A 19,228-nucleotide genomic window follows, 5' to 3' on the forward strand; every position below is an offset into this window, starting at 1 on the left:
TAGTGTCTTCATTGCAGTTGACAAAAATATTGTGTCTACTGAGGTCGAAGTAGAGTGTGATTGTGAAGTTATCTGGACATGTTTAACAGGGCTAGGAGAAATAAAGTTAATTGTTGGGTGTTACTACCGGCGACCAGGTTCCACCGTGACAGTTCTAGAATCATTCAAAGGGAGTCTATATTCTGTATCGCAGAAGTACCTGGATCATGCTATATTAATCTGAGGTGATTTCAACCGACCTAGTATAGACTGGGATGTCTACGGATTCATTACAGGTGGTACAGACAAGCCGTCGTGCGAATTACTTTTGAACACATTATCCGAAAACTGTCTTGAGCAGCTAAATCGACAGCCAACGCCTAATGGAAATATTTTAGATCTGGTAGCCACGAACAGACCAGACCTCATCGACGGTGTCAGTGTTGAGACAGGGACTAGTGATCATGATGATGTCATTACGACTATGGTTCCGAAAGTTAAAAAGTCGGCCAAGAAGGCTAGGAGAGTATTCTTATTAGAAAGAGCAGATAAGTAGTTGTTAGCATCCCACTTAGTAAATGAATCGACTCCATTTACTTCCGGTACAATGGACATGGAAGAATTATGGGCAAAGTTAAATATCTTTCAGCACAAGCGTGCATCGCAATATGACAACTCTTGCCTAAATATACACAATTACCTCTTAGATCTATCTGAAGTGATGTAGCAATTCATATCTCGATTGTCTGCACTTGTCAGCAACCATTAATTGCAAATCACTTTACTGTGCTAACAAATAAAGTGTGTATGCGAGAGGGGGGAAGAGGAAGATTGCCATCGAGATCACTGGAGACAGAGTACAAGCTCCGATTGTGTAGAGGATAGGGAAGAAAATCTGCCGTACCCTTTCAAGGGAACCATCACGGCATCTGCCTGCAGCGATTTTGAGAAATCACGGAAAACCTAAATCTGGATGGTCACACATAGGTTTGAACCATCTCACTCAGTATATGTGAAAGAGGGCACGTTTAACACACATTCTGCTCTACCATAAATTAAAAAGATCACAAACTACATAATGACCATAGTCAGTGACAGAATAAAAAATAACATAATTAAATAACTGTTTGTTATATGCAGCTGTGGACAATTATTTTGCAGTCTAAGGTGCACTGCAAATGTAGCATGTAACCATGTAGAATTTCAACCTGATTAATCTCCTACAAGACCTTATCCATAAATTTTCAAAGACACCAGAATCCTGAAACAATTTATTCATTTACTGATTGTACAACATTTAATGTAAATGTACAATATAATAGCATTTAATGTAAATATACAACCACGCTTAACAGATTCCATTTGTCTGCTTGGAACAAATGTGGAACATTCAGTACATGTTTCAGGAACTAAAATTTGACTGTACACAATATATTCCGTGGAATTAAGCCAACAATAAATTATGTGCTACCATTAACTAATGGTATTATATAAAACAGAACAATAACAAGTAAAATGAACACAACCCAACTCTAGCGAATCTGTACACAATGTTGCAATGTTTCGTTTTCTATTATATACATTTTATGAAAGAGGCACTACCTTTTTAGATATTGAGACAGAGCAGAATCTCACAATTTATCTGTGGGTTGTTTCCTTAGGAGATTTCTGTCAAGGAGTTGTAACAAAGTTAATAATTTGAAAATACCATCAAAAGGGCTAATAAAATTATTATGTTTACAAAGGGCAAGCAAAGCCTACACAATTCCGAAACAAAATAGTGGAAGAACATTCAGCCAAACTTTTGTTAAAAACAATGACTTAGGTTCAAAACTGTTGTCTCTTTTGAGAAGTTATTCCAAGTATCTACCACCTGTACAAAAATGGTTTTTATATAAATAGACTAGTACAATTACTTTGCATTGATAACATAACAACACAGTACAACTAACATGAGAAGCAGGCACCTTGCCTTTCTTTGTAAAACAAATATGACTCATTTTCATTGTGATAATAAATACAAGCATATGAAGCCATTCTGCCAACATGACTTCAGTTTCCATAAGATGTGATACCATTATGTTCATTGCTTGAAACTGGTAAAACAAATATGCTTGATTTGCTTCAATGAAATATCTTTCAATTTATTTTCTGTAAAGTTTTGTGGTTAAGTTATTACATTTATAAAAATCACAACAGACCATTTGAAACATCAAATATACTCTTTACATTACAAATGTTAGTAAAATTAACCTGGCTGAAAGTTTTTGTCTGGAACAGTAACCTCCCGACTGCAGAAAACAAGTGTTATGAAAATACAGTATATCTTCCCTTTCTTAAATTTGTTTAATCCTAAAATTCCATTAGAAATCCAATCAGTTTCAATGTATTTGTTTCTTTACTGTCAAACATTTCCGCTTTTTACTAAAAAAAACAACAAAAAAACAAGTTTGAAGTGATATGCTCCTCATATGATATCTATTGTTTCTCTTCTGTAAATCATTCAATAGGGGAAGGGGGGAAAGTCAGTGAGGAAGTAAATGCATTTTATACACTGATCATTGACACACTTGCATAAAACGAAGCTGCTAAGCACATAATATTTATCACTTCAACAGTGAATACTGTAAATACCTCAACTAAACCAGTCTACAAAATAAATTACTTGTGTTCAACATTCACAATCTTCCCACAGTACAGTATTTATTTCAATTTGGAATGCATTAATCTCCCAATTTTCATAGTCTGTCACGTATACTATGACAGAAGTTAATGGAAAGAATGAATTTTTTCTGAGACATATCCACGGAGTTTCAGGGACCTGTCTTGCCTCCTCTAACAGCAAAATGAAGAATAATGAATGTTTTGTCAATAAGATAATACAAGGAAGATAAAATTATCTCACTACAAAAAAGTTCAGAGTATTAGATATTCCAGGTTGCTTAACATGTAAGCAATTCATACTGTACAGCCTAGTCTTGAGAATGTAATTCAGTGGAAATCATCAACCAGCTCACAAGACAATTACAACCACAGAACAGCCACAATCCACAACAATAAAAAGTTTACAATTTATCTACATTGACAATGTTCCTAATGCTTACTATACATATATGATTCTGGATACATTTCAAAACAACTTCAAACATTCTTAAATTGTAAAAATCACTTCTAAAATGAAGACTCGTGCCCAAAGAAAAAGAATTACAGCAGTCATTGTCTAGCACCATTAATATTTCTGTCATCAAAGTATAATACCAAAACTATTAAAATGCAACATCTGTGTTATCATAAGAAACGAGTTCAGCAATAAATTATTTCCTGTAGTTTACCACTTCATAATGCAAGGTAATTCTGCTGTGTTTACGGAAGAACATGGTTGTACATCCCCTGGAACAAAAGATATTTTATTTTAAATCTGCTACACACTAAAAAGAAGTGTTACACATTCATTTCTGAAGTAAACCCTTCGAGTAACCCACCATTTTCTTTCAACAATAAAAATAAGTTACTTACAGGAGACTGAAAGCTTCCTACATCCTGTAAATATTAAGGTACCTCCCAAATTTCATATCTTTGCAGCAATGGCTGTCTGTCGAACTTCAGAAGATTCTGCTTCATGCTGAGATATGATCAATAATCTGGGCAATCAACTCAGCTTTAGTGGTACTCTAGAGACATTAAATCACACATGCACACTGGCCATGCAACACATCCCGTAAGACCTACCCAATTGTGGCCAAATTTCACAGCTGTGCTCCCACAACATACCAATGTTTTCATGGCGCCATCATGCTGGAGCAGAAGACACTGCTCATCTATATGTAGTGATGTACTGAGAAATGTGATACAGAGGCACTGATGCTAATCTCCTCCAGTTAAGCAGGCTAGCAGAAGCACAAGTCACAGATGTCAACTAGCAACCATTTCAGAACATACTCATAGAAAATTGTAGCTGGCTAGTTTAACAGCAATATAGCAATTTTCATACTTCTCAATGTAATTTTTCCGACTTTAATGAAGAGCGTAAGTTAGTAAAACATAGGTTGTACAACCTATACCTGTAGCACATATAATGACTGGAGGCAAATTACTGAGCCTCTCCACAGCATCATCCTTTAAACAGAAGGGCTGTGCCACCAAGCTTTAGCCGCTCTTAAACCAGAAGTCTGATGACAATGGGATTATTTCAGTTGGAAAGAGCATTGTTTTTCAACATCAGAGCATGCACTCAGTGGTTCCCCAATTGCAGCATGGTTTACATGTTGTGAATGGTAAGTGAAGATGCAAGCAGTGCTAGGCCAGACAGAGTGCAACGTGGATCTGTCAAGCCACCATTTTCATCAAATGGTTATTATGGCTGCAAAGGAGGAGTTAAATACAGAAGAATTTACCCTATCTGGTATGCATTTCAGCGATTGCCCCTTTTAGAGCCACCACTGAAAAGTTGTTTTGTGAATTTTCAAGGACGTCCGGAGTCTCTTGAATATAAATCTTGTCCCAGGCACCCAACAACGAAAGTCACTCAAGGAAACATTGATGCTGTTTGATGTTTGGTTTGTTGGGCACTCAGCTGTGCAGCCATCAGTGCCTGTACAAAGTCCCAATTTTGACAGCCAGTTTTTACACAATCCAATCTAGCCACTGCCACGAATGATGATGATGAAATGATGACAACACAAACACCTAGTGCCCGGGTAGAGAAAATCCCCAAACCAGTCGGGAATCGAGTCTGGGACCCAGTGATCCAGAGGCAGCAACACTAGCCACTGGACCACGAGCTGTGGACACACTGTTGCTGTGAGGAAAATGTTTGAAATGATCACCTCACATTTTCTGAAATCGAAGGGACCATAAATATTGCACCGAATGCAGCATAGACCACTGTTCACAATTATTTCAGTCTAACCAAGGTATGTTCTCCCACATTCTCTGGCAAGTCCAAAAATACGCAAGAATGAACTGGTGTTATTTTACGATTGAAAAAATTCGACGAAGGATGATCTACAGGTAATTACAAATCGTCACAAGTGGCAAAACATTGGTGTGCCATTACGATCCCGAAGAGACTACTTTCTTCACCAATATGGGTCATCTCACCTCTGTGATCTTGGACACACACTGCACAGTCAATGTTCAGTGGTTATGCCAAAAGCTTTTAGCAGGAATTTAAAAAAGTTTACTTACAATTTAATTGTTACAATTTTTCAGAATACTCTCCATGAGCACTTATACATTTTTCCGTACTTTGAAACCACTTCAAAAATGTCTCACTCCAAGCTTCTTTAGGAAGTCGCTCACAGCAATTTTACACTGTGATAACTTCATCACCACAAGAAAAATGGTGGCAACAATTTTTTTTCACTCATCTTTGGGACCAGGAACAAATCACAAGTGACCAGGTCAGGTGAACGGAGCTGGTGCAATAGCACGCCCACTTCTTTCCTCCTCCAAGAAGTACATTGTTTTGGCAGTTTTATGTGCTGGGGCATTTTCATATGCAGAAGAAGATTCCCACTCGAACTTTGGGTAGTGTGACCTCCATGTAGCAGTAACTTTCAGCAGACATTGTCATGCACACCGCTCTTACATCACAAACATTCCAGTGCTAAAATGCTCAGAACAAGCACACTCTGGCAAAAACACAAATATAGTGCACAAATACAACAAATGTCTGTTCCACTGCTCCACTCACAACAAAATCTGTAATTTCAAGTGGGATCTACAACCTCACCCTTAATCCACATGAGGTAAGACACCCTGAAGGCTCAGAAGAAAAAGTAATAGGCTTTCAGTACACAGGCTTTTACAGCAAGTGTAAATTCGAGTAAAATCCTTCTGGGCATTAGGCTGCAAAATTTTCAAACTGATTGTTTGAACTGTTGAGAAGAGACCACTGCAAAGGTTCTCAAAATGGCGGTTTTATTTCAAAACACTATAGTAACGTCCAAAAGGATTTTACTAAATACTTTTCAGTTTTATGTGCTAGTAATATCACATGTCTTAAGGCCCAACTGACAGCTGTATAGCATTGGTTAAACAGTAACACACCAGTCACTGGTCTTCAACACTGTGGTGACCCTTTACATTAGCCCTTGTAAGAGAGACGATGTGTGTTTGGAAACACCTCTTAGTGAGAGATTGTTTTTCCTTCTAATTTGTCAGTTTTTAAAAATATCTTTAATGTGAAAAGTCTTTCACTGAAATGCTTAGAGATAAATAATCAGATAATGTTACATTCTTAACTCCATCAAACGAAATGAATTTCATACTGGATGAACAACGAAAATAATTTTGTATTTTTTAAAATGTAATGTAACTGGATAGATAAAAAGATCTATTCACCAAGTGGCGGCAGGAGAACACACATGCATGAACGTTAAGTTTGCAAATTTCCTTAACCCTTATATGTACGTGTTCTCCTGCCACTTGGTTAGTAGATTTTTCCACCTATCCAGTTACATTACACTGGATAAACAAATTTTTTACATCAACTTACCTATGAAAATTTATTTTGGTAAGCGTATTACAGCCATCAACATGCCATTACAGAGGAACGTTTATCTCTGTTTTTACTCCTCGAAATAGTCCTAGCTTTAAACGCTGCTGCATTCATCAAATGCTGTAAAATAATATTGCATGAGTATTCAAACCTACTAAAAATTTTGTACTTATAATGAAAATAGAAATTAACACTGACTACATGCTACTTTTATCACTGGGAAATCATTACATTTGGAAACAGTTGCTACAAAAGTTACAAATTATCTGCAAGTGTATGAACACCAACATTCTATTAAATTTCACATAAAATACAGAAGCATATTACCCTTTCCAACTTTGTCTGTTTGTGAAGTGCTGCATTAAGAGGTGATATCCTCTCTCCAAGTTCAAATATCTCTCTAACAAGATCATTTTCTGTCAAATGAAGATTCATGCCAGACCCTAAAACCTGTATAGAACGGAAGTATTAGCACATCACATAGCATTTCAAAACGTCAAACTGTAGAGATATTAATGATTAGCTGAATGTTTACCTGGCAGAAAGCATCATATTGCTTTTTCCTGCACCAAGAGTCTAATGCTAACACCTCTTGACCAAATCTCACTTGTATATCTGGTGGATCACCATCCTGCAAATATTAAGAAGACTATGAATAAATTGAAGCAAACGTTGATTGGCTTCACAATGAAAGAGCATCACAAAGCAGCCTAAGAGTGTGCGCACCCCGGTGCCAGTGTGTGTGTGTGTGTGTGTGTGTGTGTGTGTAGAGAAATAAACTAGACCACTCTAAGACAAATCACAATTTTTCTTGCGATTCCATAAGGTTTACGTACTTTTTGTTCCTCATACATATTATAATGTTTCATTCCAAAACAAAGATCAATGCTAATGCATTAAAAAAAAAAAAAAGAAAAAGAAAAAAAAAAGCCTTTCATATTAGTCATTATTTATACAGAGGGGTCCAAAAAATGTATCCACTGTTAAAAAGTCCGTAAATTGCAAACTAATTGACGGAGTTTTCTCATTTCTGGTGAAAGTGTAGCTTGAAATCCAACTTAAAATATCACTGTAGGTGTTTGAAATGGTCACCATTAACATCCACACACAAACGATACCGCCAAACTGCAGCACGAACTACTGACTGCTACGTGTTCAGTTGGATATTTGCACATGAATGTACGATGGATTCTCGAAGTTCATCCAATGTGCGTGGCTTTTGTCGATAAATGACGTCCTTTAGTGTCCCCCACAGGTAAAAGTCCAGAGGAGTTACGTTTGGGGAACGTGGTGGATACTCCACAGCACCTCTACGGCCTATCCATCTTCCTGGTAGATTTTCGACAAGATACTCCCCAACACGATTTTGGTAGTGGGCTGGGGAACCATCTTGTTGAAAGTAAACTCTTCTGTCTCCATACAAGTCTCGGATAGGAGGTAAAATGGATATCTGAAGCTTCTGAAGGTACACCTCACCGGTAACTGTGCTCTCAAAGAAGAATGGCCCAATCAAGCCCCGGTAAGACAATCCACAACACACATTTACTCCTGGCAAATTCACAGCTTTGTCTACATGGACATTCGGATTTTCGGCGGCCCAGTAGATGCAATTGTGGCAATTTACGGTACCACTGAGTTTGAATTGTGCCTCATCAGACCACACAATCATCTCTTCAAACACTTCATTGTTGCGCATCAAGTTAGTAAACCACTCACAGTACTCCATTCTACGATCTGTGTCGTCCTCGTTCATTGTATGTAGCAATCGTGGGATGTAGCACTTCCACTTTTCTGTCTTCAAAATTCGCCGAACATTTGAGCGACTCACTCCAGTTTCAGAGGCACACTGTCTCAGAGACTTCTGTGGCGAGCGAGTGAACTGTTGTAACACATGGCAGGAGTTAGCTGGACTTTTTACTGTTACAGGTCGTCCAGATTGTTGTTTATGTACATCTTTAACACAGCCTTCAGCTTCAAATTTGTCTTGAATGCGACTAATCGTTAAACGTGTCTGTGGCTCTGATTCTCATTTCCCCATTGTCGTTGAACCTCATTAACGTTTTTGTACTTAAAATAGCACTTCAAAACTGACTTCCTTTCATCGAATGCAAGCCTTGCGCCAGCCATGTTTACTCGAGTAACTAGGTGCAACTAAGAACAAAACACTGACTATCTGGTGACAGTCATCTGACAAAACAATGCAATACAATGCTTGTGTGGCGATTGCCGGAACTACAAACTATTACACTATCAAAGATGAGACAACTCCGTCAATTAGTTTGCCAGTTATGGACTTTTAAACAGTGGATACATTTTTTTGGACCCCTCTATATAATTCAGTTTTCAGTTTTTATTTCTGAAATACATTATAAGAACTCTGTATTTTTAAATTAATCTACTCAATACTTCCAGACATTTAGTGACACATGCCATCTCATCCATCAGTGCTTTGGATCCACAATTTTTGTTTTTGTTTTTACACACACACACACACACACACACACACACACACACACACACACACACACACACACGACTGCCAGTTCCCTCAACAGTGTGGTTCATTTTTCCAGATAAAAATAAGCCCTGCTCCCACTGGAGTGCTATAGATACAAACTATGAAATGTTTAATAACTCTGTATGTGAGCAAGATTTTTCTACAACTTATACAGGTTCATACCACCTTTTATGACTGTCATGTAAGTCTTATTAAGAGTATATGCACTTTAAAATAAAGTATCTTCAGTGATCACTGTGATAATATGATTGTTATTACAATTCTGTTTGCTATGCCATCACTTAAAACTTCCAGGCTATTAGGGGCAATGTATAAACCTTTCTCCTAACATTTCCTCTCCAACTGTGGGAGACATCTTCAGGGGTAAAATGGCGAACTGCAACCAGAACTCTAGAGAGCCACCAATTTATAGGCAATCTAGGGGGCACCACACACTATCGCATGACTTCTACTACGAGAATATTGTTGGTAATGCCAACATTCTTGATTGAAAGTAATCAAATGTCATTCTTATGTTACAATGTTGATATCCAAAGCTACGGAAGTGTACCCACCTATGTTCTATGGTTTACCCAAGGTGCACAAACCACAGAATCCTTAGAGGCCTATTGTGTGTGCTATATAATCTTCCACCCATGATTTAACTAGACACATCGACTCATTGCTGTAACCGTATGTTGGTGGAACTGATAGTCACATTAAAAATTCATATCATTTCACCAACAAATTTAAAGAAATGCACGTGGGACAAAGTGATATCCTTGTTATTTTCGACGCTGTGTTTCTTACCGTGATTCTGTAGAACAAAGTTATTTCATGTATAGCCGACATTTTTCCAGCAGGCATGGTGAAGTTATCCAGACACTGCGTCACCACAACCTATTTTCAATTTTTTATGAACAGATTGGCAGTGTGGCTATGGGCAGTCCTCTTAGTCTGGCTATTGCCAATTTGTTTATGGAGAGCTCTGAACAAAAGGTGTTGCACATTGCCAGAAAACGACCAGCCAGATGGTACTCTTAAATCAATTATACTTTCATAGTACGGACATACGGTGCAGAGGAATTTGATGCCTTCCTGATACATCTCAATGGTATCAATTCAAAAATACAATTTACTATTGAGATGGAGAATAGCGGCCAACAAAATACAGAAAAACCATGCATACTGACTGTTACCAGCATTAAGATTCTAATCGACACCCCAGACAAAAAAGAGGAATGATTAAAACCTTGGTAGATGGGGCACACAACATCTGTGAACCAACTTATTTAAAAGATGAGCCTGAACATCTACATTTGGCATTCAAGAAGAATGGTCACTCTAACAATGAGCTAGATAAGAGTACTTCACCCTAGGGAGAGAATCAGTACTGAAGAGGAATGACCGCTACCCGAAGGGAAAGTTTTCCTTCAATTGATCGGTACAATCACAAATCACACTGGGAAAATGTTGACCAAGTAGTGTGGAAACTATCTTCAGACCCACCAGAAAGATAAAAGAATGTTTAAGATCGAACAATGAAAACTCCAGATAGGAATATCAACAATGTAGGAAAAGGCAGATTGCTACTTACTGTGAAGAAGACACATCAAGTTGCAGACAGGCACAACTAAAAAGACACTCACATGTAGCTTTAGGCCACATCTTAATTAATAAAACAAACACACACACACGTGTGCACGCTCGTGTGAATTGTGTGTGTGTTACTAATGAAGACTAAGACTGGCCGAAAGCTACACGCAAGTGTCTTAATGGTGCCTGTCTGGAACTTGATGTTTCTTCTTCACGGTAAGTAGCACTCTGTCTTTTCCTACATTATTAATGTTTAATATCAGCAAAAGATATACGACATCCTTCGGCTACACTAGGTGTATATAAAATTCCTTGTAGTTGTAAACTGGTTTATACTGGTACTGTAAAAAGAAATGTTAACACCCGTCTCGTTGAACACGAAAGAGGAATTGTTGTCTGGGACATATGGATAAATCATCCATAGCAGAACGTCTTTATCGAGAGGGCGAACATGAAATAAAATTCAGTGAGACGAGTGTCATCTCAAAAACATCACATTATCATGTGCATGCGCACTGAGAGACTTAGATTTATCAATAATGATACAAATTTTAACAGAAAAGATGAAGGTCTTACGTCAGATAAAATTTGGATGTGAACATTGCAACATAAGAATGACGATCAATTACTTTCAATGGAGAATGTTGGCATTAACAGCAATAATCTCTTAGCCAATATCACACGATATACTGTGCTGCCCTCTACACTGTCCACAAGATCAGCACTCTCTCGAGTTCTGGTTGCAGTTCGCCATTTAACCTCTGAAGATGTTTCCCACAGTCAGAGAGGAAACATTAGGAGAAAGTTTTATACACCAACCACAACCTAGCAGCTTAGAAGTTTTAAGTGATGTCAGTACCTGCCATGAAAGCTTATACTGTATGATCTGTCTGCTACGATTTTTTAACAACTTTGTGGTTTCAACAGCATTTTTTGAAAGAGGGAAACACAAAATTATTATAGAACATAATACAGATTATAAATACCTCCACATAATGCAGAATGTCTCTGAAACTTGAACGCTGGGTCTTACGATCCTTTTTTGCTCTATATTTATGGGAATCTGTTGCCAATTCTCGCAAACGTTCAATAAGCTGAGGTGTGGCAGCTTCTTGGAAGTCTATGGAATGAGTGCGTCCCATCTCAAACACAAGAGCCATTGCTTCACCTGCCGCCATACGCACATCTAAGTGTGCGGATTCTAAGAGTTCAGCTAGCTGCCAAAGTTGCCTGTATATGAAAGTTTATTATTTGTATATTACAATTAAATCTAACAACAAACAAGTACAAGTTACTATAATTTATTTGCTGCTCCTTTCATAGCTAAACAATCTCAATAAAAAAATTCAATATTTTCTATACAAAACAGATCAATACATCACTTTCTTGAGAATCAACTGTCTCCAGAAAGAGCAGTTGTCTCTGGTCAACTGATACTGACAAATATACTGAGGATGTGGCTGATCAATCTGCAACTTTAATATAACTGTCTTGCTAGATGTTAAACTACTTTTCCAATTTTGGGCCATTCCTTAGAATGCATTTGTCCACTAGATGAGATTAAAAGCAGATAATGACTCATTCACTTTTACACTAGCCACTACAATGCTGCATCAAACACTACAAATCCCATGATTTCACCCTATGTCCACATCCCTACCATAATTAACAACAGAGATCAAGCAATCAAATATGTTAGAACAGTTGCAAAATTTTCTATTACGTCCCACATGCAAGTTATTTGTACAATAATTTACAAATGTTTAGTGGACCTGTACACCATTATACAATGTCTTAATAATAATTCTGGTTAATTTTGCATTAATAACTTATTTAAGGTGGCAATGTTCTTAATTTAAATAAAGATATTAAAACTTACGGTGAAAATGTTGTATCAGTGTCTGATAACAACATATACACATCTCCTGGTGACATTAAAGTCAAAAGAAGGCTCCATGAAGAAATAGCTGCTGCATGTAAAGCAGCCACTTCAGCTGATACTACAGGTACTGTGCCATTGCCCTTGAGATAGGAAGCACTGTATATTGTTTCCATAGAACGCATCAGTTGCACTATATCATTCATTTCTCCACCTGAGAGAAAACTGCACATGGCAAGAGCCCAGCAGCACTGCAAATAGAAACTTAAATTGTATACTTCAGTGAAAAGAAAAAGGAAAGTGAGAAAAAAGAAAAACAGGCATGCAGTGTATGTTAGTAAATATTTCATTACAGCAGGAGGTTACAACCCCAGTGTAACCATGGTTTTAACTTTATTTAAGAATGTTAGTGTGGCCTCAGCAGCCAGAGACAGCAGTCGTGTGTGTGTGTGTGTGTGTGTGTGTGTGTGTATCAAGGACTGTACAGGCTATAATAGGCATTGCGTTACATCTGCTTTAGTGTATCATCTAATAGTAAAAGAACGACAGTTGTTAGCTTTAATAAAATAAACTATACCTGAGGCAGTATTAATGAAAAATGCTAGAAATGGGCGAAATAAAGTCTAGAAACATATTACTTGCATTTGACCACATCATTCAGTCTCCGGCATTGATGAGAAACTTCCAATTTTGCACTTACTTTCTGAAACTATTTAGGGGAATACGGAAGTGTCCAATTCCACCCGTCTGCTTTGACCCATGACATCACCAATATGGCGGAAATTGCTATTCTAAGCGTTTCCATATGGCGCCTACATCACTACATACACACGGCAACAAACACGAAAAAACGTATAAATAAGACAATAACACCTCCCTCCAAAAATACAACCAAACTAACGAGACAACTGCGGGAGATTGAAGGTTTTAGGGCGACGACAAGCTAAATATAACAGTAAAAAAACACACCACGATCCCAAAACACACAACATGACGAACAAAAAAAAATTACAAAATCTACAGGAATCGGACACTTCCCTTGACCTTTATAGGTCAACAGCAGCTGACGATACCAAAGCACCAATGCCTACCACAAAAACAACGGAAATTGGAATCAGACATTTCCCTTGACCACAGCTGACAGTACCAAAACACCTATACCTACACATAAAAATACAAAAATTGGAATCTGTCATTTCCCTTGAACTCTATTTAGCATGTTTATGACAGTATTACATGACTCAAATGCTGCATATATAATCTATGTTACAGTGGTACAATGGTGTTCTGGATTTACTATTCTGTAAAATTAAATAATAGTAAATTCAATATAGCATTTTTTTCATTAATATCACTGAGGTATAGTCTATCTCATTAAACCTAATAAGTGTGTCATTCTGTTAATGTTACGTGAAAAAGTGAACAATATGGAACTTCTCCAGTATAGCCACACAGTCCACGAAAATGGAGAACTAGCTCTGAAGCACATTTGACGGCAATTAAAAAGTAGTTCTACAAGTTGTCGATTCTTGGTATTACTGTCTTCGTCTGAGCTGCACAGGTCAAATGAAATATTCAATTCTAATTGGGAGTATCTTTTTGTATGGTTTATTCTACAGGTATTTGTGTGCATTATTTTCAGTTTTGGAATACTGACATTCTTCTTCTCGTATATTTAGCTTGTTCGCACTCTGAATGCCTTACTTCCTATGGTGGTCCCATTAGTTTCATTTCACTGCTGGAGCAAAATATTTCAGTTCATTTATATCTTTGTTCACAGGTGTATTTAATGATGTTATGGTCATCAACTTGCGGTATGATGCAAATGGGGGTGTCAGACTTTTTACATTGCAGATCGAAACAGACTGGCAGAATCTGACACTTCCATATTTCCTAACTGTGATGTGCAGTTTATTTATACTGCTCAAAACAGTGCCCAAGATCTGGGTAAGCCCTTCTATTGACATAAAAAACAGTATATAGAATATACAAATAAGGGAAAGAATATCTTAAGTTACTTCACAGTCTGACAACGTCAAAAATCAAAACAACCTTCCCCCATCATTAAGTTTCAGCACAACAGCTGCTCAATCATAAATGTATAACAAAGTAACTTGAAAAAGTAAACCACACTATATTTGGTCAACTTGACGGCCGAAAGTTTAACAGCAGCCAAAACCTTTGTTATTGGTAGGAGACTGAAGTATCCAACACATCAGAATATTCAAAAACAAGTGAAAGTGTAACAGAGACAGATACATCTGAAGAATAGACTAGCTGCTAACTTACTTTTGCTCTAGCTAATGGAGAAGCGGAGTTGTCGTGAGCAACAACAGTTAACGTTGGTGATAACTCTCGACAAACTTCTTCCGAATGCTCCCCAGCACCCAATTGTACACAAAGAAGTGGTGCCAACTGTGCTGCAGCTGCCTGTTCCGCACTCCGGCCCTTCTTTAGGCTGCGTTCCACACCATCAGTCAATGTGAAGCGCCTACATTATTCGGAACAAAAGGGTGTAAGAAACCCGTAGCCACAGCAAGAGTGTAAGAAGAAAATTAACTACCTGATACACCAGAAAAAAGGAACAAGCACAGAGGAGAAAAACCCACCTGTCAATTACATATTCAGGTACACATTTTTTAATGAATGCTTTTGCAACGGATTCAAGGGAAGCTGTTCGTCCCTGAGCCGATTTTTGATTTAAACCATCAATGGCTTCTCCTAATTTTTCTTCAAATATTTCTTCTTGTGTCTGCTCATCAATTTCATCTCCTGCAATAAATCAATATCACATTCATCAATTTCATGTTTGAAAACAGAACAAATAGTACTGTTGCTAGATAAAACTCTGTAAGCACTGCTCAGACTGTTTGTTTTCTTGCAGTTCCAGCACTATCCTTGTTTGGATATTCCCAAACCTGTGAATTTTCTTTTTTGTCTATTGTGCACAGAAAATATTGTAGCAATTAGGCATCCTGTGTCAACAGAAATGAGAAGTTCTATGTCTGTTACAAATTACTGCAACGATAACAGGCAATGTTTACAACTGGGAAGCAAAAGTAGTAAATAACATCTTGGAAATTTCAACCCTTGAGGTTCAATGTGCTGCCTTCCAGAACTTATGGTGGTTGGGGTTATTTGTATATGGTGATCCCTTTGTCAGTATTGTAAGAAGTTTAGTAAACAGGTTATTTACAGTGAAATACCTCAGTTACAAGAAATAGTAAATTATATCTTTTAAAAGAAACATTTCATTTCAGCAACACTACAAAGATATGCAAGAACCTATCTTAGGAGCTATACAAATGAATATATTGCACAGAAAAGAAGCTGACACACTGATGCAGTGTTTATCCTGGAACTGGGGTACAAAAAGAAGGTATTTCTTTTGGGTGCATGTTGTTAAGACTTTCCCCCCCCCCCACTAATCACAAACACAAGAGATAATGAGAGATTGTAAATTTGTGAGACTTGTAGCAAGAATTGCCTCCACTCAGTAACAGTCTATGGCAAGTCCCAAACTAGAGAGCCGGTTTCAGTACCTTTTTCATACATTCCTTTACCTTTGCATAGGCGTTATGGTCAGTACAACACAATATTTGTAATAAGCGTTTGTTATTTCTCAACTAAGAATTATAAATATTGTTGTTAACCTATTTATTAAAACGAGGGCTACCACCTTCAGCAGAAAGTACCTCCCTTCAGTCACTCTTACAGGAGTAGCATATTAAATTTTACCATATACAGATTGTAGTTCAACATCGATACGGACTGTGAGAGGATATTTGTGTATGTGACGTAAGGATCTAGTGCATCAATTTTTTTAAAATGAATGAACTAACTTTGGTTCAACCATCAAAGCCAAATCAGAATGTCTTAAATACGTAAGTCGTCACTGCTCTACAATGTCTTCAAACAACTTCTGCATTTGTTAGATTCTTGCTAGCGAAAACAGGTGTCGTCAATATGTGCGAGATATTGGGTAACATAACCTAGAAGGGGGTGTATACACAACTTACCTTCTTCGACTATGCTACGATTTTCTGAGGCGAGACTGATGACACTTGCATTATCATTTAGTGAATCTTCATCTGATGTTACGCCAACAGCGTCTGGCCGTAGCTTCGGAGTGGACCCTGAAATTTCAATTTAATAACATCACAGAAGTAGCATTACGCAACTTCTAAATTTAAACTTTAATATCACTAAATACATCCTTAATGGTTTCCTGAAACTTCGTGATCAATAAACAATAACAGGTACGATCATATGTTACACACATATATCTCATACGTCAGCAATTTGCGAGGTTATTTCGTTCGCGCTCAGAAAACCTCACAAGCTGCTGGGACACTTACCTGACTTCCCCTTTCGTTTTCCTTTGGGCATGTCTTCAACAATTATAATCCAGCCTAAAATTTACACTTAATCAAGAAGGTAAACAATTCAATATAGCTTTATGTTTACGTATACTTATCACTTGACATATAAATAAAATCTGACAAAAGCCCATGAACATGATGCAGCTCAGTGCATGCGAAGCAAGCCTTCACGGCCAATGTGATTCGCAATGAATGCTGGGAATGAATTCCGAGCTTGGATATGGAACACGTGGGGCACCAACTTTGCGTTTTAAAATGAAATATGGTATGCTATTAACTAGAATTTTAGGTTAAATATGATGTCCATTTCAAGTTAATTCATAATTTAAGAAATTGGAAACAAATGTAGGCTTAATCTTTTACATAATGCTGCACTTTATAATACAGTGGCATATTTTACTGAGGTTGGATATTGCCAGAACAACCGAGAGTCTAATCCGCGGCCTACGCAAGTGCAGACATAACGGCCAGGACTATACTTACAGCACTATGGTTTTGATATCTATATCGAGTAGGGATATAGTTGTGTATATGTTGGCGATGATTCTGTAAAACAAGTAGTAAAAGTGCCATATATTTTTATGATAAAAATATTGTTTTGATAGTACTGGTAATAAACTGAATACGACTGTTTCTAACTTCCACAGCTAAAATTATGGATTACATCCATGAAATCGATTACATGACATTCTTGCTTGTGTCTCGTATGAGCAACATTCGCTACGTTTACATGTAACACATCATCCGGAAGACGAAAATCGAATTTCGGAAACTGTTTTTCGATGTCGCGTTTACTTCGTAAGGTTTGAAGCGGATTTGCTAGCCTGGTTAAATAAGGCGCCTTGAAAACAGTTGACACAGTTTATGATTTAGTAAGCACATTCGCTATTTCCCTTCAATTAGATGAGGCGTCAACTGCTTCAGTCTAATATTTCTAGTTATCCTTTACTGTACAAAAAGCCGCTCCTTCCTTATTCGCCATACATTAAAAAAAATAAAAAAAAGTCGAAACCTGACAGCCCAAGTACGTTTCAAAACCGATTGAGTTTACATGGGGGGGGGGGGGGGGAATCAATTGCGGAATAGGAAAACCGGCAACCAGAAGCGGTATTGGGAAATCTTTACGAAATCCGGCTTCGGAAGCCCCGTGTAAACGGGATGACATTAGCTTACTGAAAGCGAGATGTACTGCACAAATACATTCCAAAAAACTTGAAGTCCTCCTGGCTCATCTACGGTTAATGTCAATCATTGTTAAGAAGCGCAGTGTGCGTCGTTTATTGCGCTGATGCAAAAGCCTTAATTCATTCTTACTTCATGACAGCTCTTTTGTGGGTATAGCGAGTCTTCTGCTGAGTGTCAGTCCATCCATTGACGCGATCTTTCTCGGTACGTGGGTGTCCCTATGCTCTTCACTAGAGCTCCATGGGGCTGCGATCTGAATTTTAATACACCCCTCAACTTGTTCCCCACTGCAAAAAAATAATGAGATTCTCAGCCAGCTAGGCAAGAAGTTATAAGCTAACCTGCAAATGTCCTTGAAAATACTGTAATGAAAAGATCCGTGGGTACGTATCAACAAAGTGTTCGACTCCACAGCGTTATGTGCAGAATGGGTTCCCATGGTTTAGCCTATTACCTGGCAACAATGAATGACTGTCTGTTTCTCAGGACTGTAAGGTCAACCTGTTTGTTCACGAACCACAGAGTGGGAATATCTATGTAATGACCTATTCTATTGCACGCTACACATTTGATAATTAGTTACAGCAACAACGAACTATTGTTGCTCCCATGGATGCAAATTGAAGTATGTCCAAGGAAGAAAAGTTACTTTTCATATGTTCGTACCACAAAGATCTAATAACAGTTATCATGTTTGTAAGATGAGTTGTAGAGGGTGCCCCAGAGGAATGGTGAACATTCAGGGATACGACAGGAGCGATCATTCGAAACAAAAATGACGAGTAAACTTGGGCTCAAAACTGTGTACTTCAAGAGCTAAGAACACTTGTTCATCTTCGTTGCTGGAAAAACTGAATAAGTGCTCTAGAGGTGTGCATTTTAGAGCCCATGTTTACTAGATTTTTTTTTTACTTCGGATGGTCGTTTCTGTCATTTCTCTGAATACACACTAATGAGCCAAATCGTTAGGACTATTGCCCACTTGTGTTGCGAACTCTAAAAATAAACACAACGCCGTGAAAATCGGTCGCATGGCATGGTATGGGGAATCATTTCAGCGACAATAGAGGCCTTAAACGAGGACGTCCAGTGACATACACGGCTTTGACAAAGGGTAGATGGTTATGGCCAGGCACCTAGGAACGAGCATCTCGGAAACGACAGAGCTGATCGGCTGTCAAAATGTTACTGTCGTAAACGTACACTGA

At 37.9% G+C, this 19,228-nt stretch overlaps 1 protein-coding gene across 1 annotated transcript; it reads right to left on the reverse strand.

Annotated features, from left to right (window-relative positions):
• Positions 1–1,236: 1,236 nt before the first annotated feature.
• LOC126476237 (interferon-related developmental regulator 2) lies at positions 1,237–17,032 on the reverse strand. The gene is made up of 10 exons (XM_050103528.1): positions 16,812–17,032; positions 16,473–16,589; positions 15,063–15,225; positions 14,743–14,944; positions 12,454–12,704; positions 11,561–11,804; positions 7,017–7,112; positions 6,809–6,931; positions 6,479–6,601; positions 1,237–3,369 (listed from the first exon to the last, which is right to left on the reverse strand). Exons 1-9 carry the CDS (start codon positions 16,840–16,842, stop codon positions 6,515–6,517), a joined length of 1,314 nt encoding a protein of 437 aa, XP_049959485.1. The 5' UTR covers positions 16,843–17,032; the 3' UTR covers positions 1,237–3,369; positions 6,479–6,514.
• Between the last annotated feature and the right edge of the window lie 2,196 nt (positions 17,033–19,228).

Source organism: Schistocerca serialis, chromosome 1 (genome assembly GCF_023864345.2).
Source record: "Schistocerca serialis cubense isolate TAMUIC-IGC-003099 chromosome 1, iqSchSeri2.2, whole genome shotgun sequence".
Classification (NCBI taxonomy): domain Eukaryota; kingdom Metazoa; phylum Arthropoda; class Insecta; order Orthoptera; family Acrididae; genus Schistocerca; species Schistocerca serialis.